General features: G+C 49.6%; 3 protein-coding genes across 3 annotated transcripts; 1 reads left to right on the top strand and 2 right to left on the bottom strand.

The window, feature by feature from the left end:
- Positions 1–884: 884 nt before the first annotated feature.
- On the bottom strand, positions 885–2425 carry BU25DRAFT_358214 (glycosyltransferase family 69 protein). The gene is made up of 3 exons (XM_033703604.1): positions 1791–2425; positions 1510–1735; positions 885–1413 (listed from the first exon to the last, which is right to left on the bottom strand). Exons 1-3 carry the CDS (start codon positions 2346–2348, stop codon positions 998–1000), a joined length of 1200 nt encoding a protein of 399 aa, XP_033566061.1. The 5' UTR covers positions 2349–2425; the 3' UTR covers positions 885–997.
- Positions 2426–3055: 630 nt separating this feature from the next.
- Positions 3056–5590, top strand: BU25DRAFT_487465 (uncharacterized protein; the record flags this gene model as incomplete). Its single annotated transcript, XM_033711282.1, has 2 exons — positions 3056–3222; positions 3328–5590. Exons 1-2 carry the CDS (start codon positions 3104–3106, stop codon positions 5588–5590), a joined length of 2382 nt encoding a protein of 793 aa, XP_033566060.1. The 5' UTR covers positions 3056–3103.
- Positions 5591–5700: 110 nt separating this feature from the next.
- BU25DRAFT_474904 (uncharacterized protein) lies at positions 5701–6822 on the bottom strand. Its single transcript, XM_033710916.1, has one exon. The coding sequence runs from the start codon at positions 6756–6758 to the stop codon at positions 6177–6179; it is 582 nt and encodes a 193-aa protein (XP_033566059.1). The 5' UTR covers positions 6759–6822; the 3' UTR covers positions 5701–6176.
- Between the last annotated feature and the right edge of the window lie 6 nt (positions 6823–6828).

Here is a 6828-nt window from a genome sequence, read left to right as displayed (position 1 = left end):
AGAGGTTGTACGTCCGCTTTGGAGGTGTGTAAGGACGCTGGGGATTTGGTGCGTACAGTCAGGGACAGTACGGAGCGGATCCGGATATTGTCAGGGGATCTGGAGAGGATACCGTGACACCTCTCATCTGTGTGAAGCAAATTGGCTGTTCTCGACTTGTTACTGGCGGCAGAAACTGGTCGTTGGCGGTGATCATAGAAGACCTTGTGTCGAATGTCAGGCGGTCTTTTGAAGATATGAACATTGAAGTCTGAAATTCTGTTGTGGGGTCAACAGTGAGGCTCTGAGGAGATGTCGCATGTCACGCGAACGACAAGGCACGGACTGAATGAAAGGCGATTTCATTTGTTGCTTGGCGGGGGCAACGCGCTAGCGCTGGCACGAAGCCGTTCTTGGCAGTCAACTAGCTACCCCCCTCCCTCTCCGAAGCTGTTATTCGTCAGCCAAGCGCGCGTGCAGAGCTCAATAGTGACGTAATCTCGAAGCACACCTCGCTCTTGCCCAAGGCCTCTCACTACGCCTAGTAAACAAACTGTTCACTGTACGCAGTACCATACAATGCACGTCGCCGGCTAGATCAGCGTCTGTGCAGCCCGTCCGTCAGTTGCTAACGACAATAAACACACAACACCCATGTTACTGCTTACCTTCGCTACAATACCAACCCGCTACCAGAGAGTTAATTAGAAGCAGCAATACTGTTGCGGTCCTACTGTAGAAGGAATGTTTTCGCGGCAAAACGCTTCGCTGAGATTCCAAACTTTTTGCAATTAATTGTGGCAAGTATGTTGGTAATTACATTGGGTAATGTTATCGCAATCGTCTGAGTGCACAGAAGCTGAGTTATGAACGTGCGAGGACGCGAAACTTGAGCAAGTGACTAGCTCGCTTGTGGATCATGTTGCACGAATCTACTAGCTTGTTATGTGTCTCTTGGTAGTGCAAATATTAACTCTAATGTACCAAAGAATCTTGGGCTATTCAGCAAACCGACTGTCTAAACATGAGCCCAGCCATTCTCAACCAGTACCTGCATTTCGTTGATAAGGCAGATCTCTCCAGCTTCTTCGTTTTCTCTGCTCATACTTTTCCACCTTTTGACTCTTCTCGAAACCTCCCCCTCTTTGAGCCAAGGTGAAGTCATCCATCGGCGGATACGATTTTCCCACAAGGCCTTGAATACCTGCCAAGAGGAAAGAAGCAATCCTTGCGGATGTACAGCATCGTATGCCTCACCACTATACCCTACACGCACCTGAGGATTTACGTAAGTTCGTTTCTCGACACGAAGAGGATTGTCTATGTGTATTAAGCAACATTCAGAACCTTCGACATGCGAAGCCGCAAGAGAGTCCGGAATGCCACGAAATTGCAGCGAGGGACTCGAAACGAAAGGTCCAGCAGGCATCGCAACTGCATTGGAACGTAACGAATTAGCCATTGACAGGAAAATATATAAGGGAACGAATCTATAGACTGTAGAGCCCATCAATAATATCTTAGACTTACCTATGCCATTCCAACAACTAGTCACGGGCACGGGACGATTTCTCAACATCGCTCTTCGGGACTCCCTGGCTCGGAAGTACGGCCACGTCTGCATGAGTCTTTCATGACCTTCGGCATCCCGGAGCGCAAATGTATCGTAGAACTGCGGAGGCTGACTAAAGTCCAGTGAACAAGCGGCTGCAAAGTCTCCATCGTTTGTATTGAGTAATCGGAAAATGTCGTCCGTCTGTACTATCGTCAGCTACTCCAGGCATTCGAGTGAGTCAGCCCATAAGGCATACATTAAATACGACGTCGTTCAAGAAAAGAACTTTATCAAACCGCTCCCCTTGCCGAGCTAGCTCCTGCAAAGGCTCAAGGGTCCAGTTACGAAGTCGAGAAAGATATGGTATCCGTCTGAGCTCTCTCCTTCCCCTGGGTGTGTCGATCCAGCCTGAGCCTCTGTTCACTACAGAGATCTCATCTAGATGAGTAGTCTCCGAAAGAGTTATGTTTCGCCTGATCTTATGTGCCGCTAACGCCATGTCAAGCTCTCTCAAGGCGCCTTTGCTATCGTCCCAACTCCCGCTTTCGTAGACTGTAACGAAGACATTCTCCCGGCCAAGCGCATTAGCCAGAGCGATTACGGCATCGTTCCAATGACTTCGCAGAATCCGCTCGTTGTTCCAATGTATACTAGCGATGTACACTCGTTCCGATCGTTGAGTAACAGGTTCGTTCGTAGGGCTCGAAAGGCAGCGCAGAATTTGCGCAACCTCAAAAATATTGAATAAAATGAAAACAAGAATGAGAACTTGCTTAATTGGACGACGACGTAGCACTCGTAGGTTGCGCATCATTGCTGCCACCGAGGCTTCGTAGAGGCATGCTGTAGGTCGAGGAAATGAGAGCTGCGCAACTGATCGAGGATTTCGTCCTTCAGCTGCAAGCGAAAAGAAGCTCGCGGCATTAGGCGGGTACGGCGAAGCATAGACCTGACATGTGGGGCCGTCCCCACATGCTCCAATAACATCATTCATCTAACCGCCTGTCGACCCTGAAATCAGGCATTCTCATCACCACGCAACCATAAGCGCTTATGACTAGGTTTATCCGCCAACCAAAGACCCTCTTTTAGCTTGACAGTCGTGCGGCTGCAAGGCAATACGTAGACGCTGCATTATTTCTGCCTCATCTCAGCAAATTGCGGTTGCCGGCTACCATTCATTGGACTTTGCTGTCGCTCGAGTCGAGCTTAGAAATGCGTCCTGGAATCACCTCGTGACTATATTGACAGAGGTCTAAATGCTATACGTACTAACTTACGGTTGGACTGCACGGTGTTACATATGACAGTTTCTAATGGTGACGATCGTCGTTGGACCCTCGAGGTAACATGCGTCGTAGGATCAGCTGTGCGGTATGACTTCCAAAAAAGGACGTTTCATGTAGTGTATCATGCAGGGGCTAGATGATGCCCACCTTCCATCTGCCATCTTGCGATGAGGCTACCCGTTCGATATAATCAGTCCTTCCCTCTACCATCCTCAATATACTTTTCGATCTACCCAGCTCCGGCCTCATCCGCATTCCGCAAGCCTCTGCTGCGAGTGGCATGATGAGCACTTGGGAGCTGAACAGACTGGAGTCTTCGTTGGGAGACCAAGAACCTTCTGACATGTCTGCCCTACCAGGTGCAGGTTACTCAACGACGTCGTTGATCACCACAAATCCGTATGTCCTTCCCTGCGATAGTCCGCTCTGTACAGAAGAATAGTTATCGATGTCCACACAGCAGTCAACATTATGGACGGCTAGAAGCTAACGCTTGATTCAAAGCTCAAAAGGCAATACACCATCTATTTCCTCATCCGAAGACACAGCCGGTCGACAATTTAATATTCAGATCCCGCACGATGCCTCGAAGCCCTATCGAGGCTTCCGCTCATATATTCAACAACTTTTTAAGACCCTCGGGCTTTCAATCGGCTCCAACCTTCTTGCTAAAATAATGGATTCGCCAGACAGAGAGACAAAGAAGGTGGTGATGAAGCAAAGTAAACGCAAGGCTACACTCCGATGCATCGTACATCTTGTTCCAATATCGGCAGCAATTGCTTTACTTGTTCTCAACGGATCTAACCACTACATTGGCGGTGAACTTTCGGGCGCTAATGGGCAAGACAATCAGAAGCTGGCGGCCCTACTTTTTGCAGCGAAATTACATGAACTATTCATGCTTGCTTCACTTAGCGCCATAGTCATTACATATATCCGGAAAGAGTTAGTGTTTGGCGATGGTGTTCCATTTGGTACTGTGTTCTCAGCAACCCAGTTCAAGGACCTTACCTTTCTTTGGTCACCGGAACTTTGGGGCACAATCTATAATGAGTGGCAAAAGAAGCGGAAAAAATGGTTTGTCATCTGCCTGCTCGTTGTATGCTCGATCGCGGGACTTACAGTTGGCCCATCCACTGGTATACTTATGAGACCACGACTGGATGAGTGGCCCGCTGGTGGAACGACATTTTGGATCAACGCCACGAGATCTTCGTTGAATCCTGAGAGGATAGAGGCTTCTACGGACCTGAGTCATTGCGCCTTCGACAACGGTGATCCATCTTGTCCAGCCGGTGGCTGGCAAGTCTTCAATGAGCAGTATTTTCCGTATTGGCAGTCTCTTGGTGGCATGGGAGCCATTCCGCAGTCACTGTACATGCCTGGACGCTCATCGCTACGCCAGTTTGTTCTCCGTACAAGGAACATCCGCGACATAGCTTCTTCACTCCTTTGGGCGAACGCATTCACGCTAGCGAGCGTGTCGCCTTCGATAGTTGCGGATGCATTGGTCGACCTTGAGAGATACTGGATTAATGCAGCGGCAAATGCAGACATTGGCAACTTTAAGTATCGTCGAGATGCTTCCTTTATGACGGATACCCTACAGCCAATTGTTCTGACGCGATGTCACGGTACCGACTATGCATTGGGCGATACGGTCAACCTTAACTTCCCTGGCTTTCGCCATGTCACACTCAGTGGTGGTCCAGGCTCTGCAGCCGGACTTGGAAGCTTCGCTAGTATCGAGGACTGGTTCCAAATCAATAACACGAACATAACTTCGCAAATCGAAACACTACTTACTGTCAACAACCGCCCTTCACTATACTGGATCGACGATGCCGAGTTCCTGCAAGCAACCCAGTCTTCCCTGCTAGCGGTGGCTACAGTTCCAGAGTCAAATGCAGGTCCAGCTGCATATCACGCATGCAGCATTGACAGCAAACTAGCAGATATCACGCTGAAAGCCTCACGAAGTTCCATAACACACGTCTTCAGCGCCCCCCCTGGATATGATAACGTCGGGACTTTCAATGCGACCTACCAGACAGTTAAGCCCAGTGCCGAATGGGCAGCATACCTCAACCCTGTGGTATCGACATCCCTCCAAACAAACGAAACTGTTTTCTCTACTATGGCATCAACAGCGGGACTATGGACATCAACGCCCAATACGAATCCAGAGTGGTTCTCTATAATCGTCGAGAACATCCTAGCGACGCTGGTTGTTAACGGTATCGGTCGAGCAAATTTCGAAAGAACTTTAGTCGGTACTCTCGCCGGTTTAGACAATCCTTCGGACCCATGGAGCCTTGGCAAGTGGGTGAACCAGATTCTTCCCCAGAACGGACGATTGGGGTATGGTGGCGATGCCTTCGACATCTCTGAGATCGATAAAGAGAATGCCACCAAGTTTGTGCTCAAAGTACAGATCCTGGGTTACGCGTACAGCCCCAAGGGGACAACACAAATCGCAGCAATGTTTGCTCTCTCACTTTACGTGTTACTTGTTCTGTGCCACGTTGCGTATTCTTTAACGACCGGATGGTATTCAAGCAGCTGGGGCTCTCCTTCAGAACTGACCGCGCTTGCAATGAATTCGACTCCTTCTAGCCGACTAGAAAACACTGGAGGTGGCATTGAGACTGTCGACGTTTTTAAAGAGAAGGTCATGGTTCGATTAAAGGATGAAAGGACCCAGCTGGTATTTGAGGACACTGTTGGTGGGGAAAAGTTGAAAATAGGAGTAGCATATGCTTAGGCTTGACTATGGGTAAAGATTAGGCAATATGATAAACTACAGAAAGGGAGGTGCAAACTGGTTTATTCCCGCAAAGGACTATGTGCCTGACTACCGTAGTTAGTCAACACATGCACGCCATCCCCAGATGCGCCGACCGCGTATTATGCACCAAAATCCTCAACACCATAACTCAACGCCACGTTTAAAGTGGATAAAACCCTTGCAGAGTGTGCATTGATGAACAACACAGGCAAGATCATGGATGCAGTCATAGCACGACGGCTCAGCTACCTGGCTGAGACCCATCATGTCCTACCGCAGACACACATGGGCGGCACGAAGATGCGACCTACTGAGCACGCACTCCATGCCGTCACCCATAAGATCTACAAAGCATGGAGCCAAGGCACTAGTCAGGTGGCGAGTCTCTTGCTGCTTGATGTCTCCGGCACGCCTGCTTCACGACCTGAGGAAGAGGCGAGTAGACGAAAAGACAGTGAAGTGGATCGCAAGCTTCCTCAGCAACAGACACAGGAGTATCACCATCGACGGCTTCCGGTCAACGGCCTACCAGATAAACACAGGCATACCACAGGGCTCGCCGCTATTGCCTATCCTCTACCTCTTCTACACTGCCGATCTGATAGATGAATGCAACCATGCGCCAGATGCCATATCCACAGGTTACATAGACGATGGCGGCATTCTGGCATGGGGCAAGACAACAGAGCAGACGTGCGACACGTTGGGCAAGATCCTTGAGAGAGCAATGGGCTAGCAAACATGCATCAGTCTTTGCCCCAAGCAAGTTCCAGCTCACGTACTTCACCAGATCACACAAGCGCATCAGTACTGAGACTTCCATTCGAACCAAGTGGGCCAAGATACAGCCCAAAGCAACGTGCAAATATCTTGGACTGACAATGGATGCGAAGCTACACTGGAAAGAGCACACAGAGCAGATCAGACGAAAAACAACAAAGACAGTCAACGCGCTCAGCTGCCTGGGAGGCTCCAACTGGGGTGCCAGCCTTCTCAACCTGCGGCGGATATATGAAGGCACCGCGCTCCTGCAGATGTTGTACGCCTGCTCAATATGGTCGAACGCTAGTCTGAAAGGGAAGCTGTACACCAGGAAGATGCTCAACATCCTGCAGAGCATACAGGCAAAAGCAGCGAGAGTCATCAGTGGTGCTTACAGAGCTACGTTGAGAGCGGCGCTAGACATAGAGTCGTTCCCTCTTCCCATCGAGCAG

The sequence above is a fragment of the Macroventuria anomochaeta genome (assembly GCF_010093625.1).
Source record: "Macroventuria anomochaeta strain CBS 525.71 unplaced genomic scaffold BU25scaffold_3, whole genome shotgun sequence".
Taxonomy (NCBI): domain Eukaryota; kingdom Fungi; phylum Ascomycota; class Dothideomycetes; order Pleosporales; family Didymellaceae; genus Macroventuria; species Macroventuria anomochaeta.
Note: the sequence above shows the minus strand (reverse complement) of the source record. Positions and strands in the feature narration are given on the sequence as shown.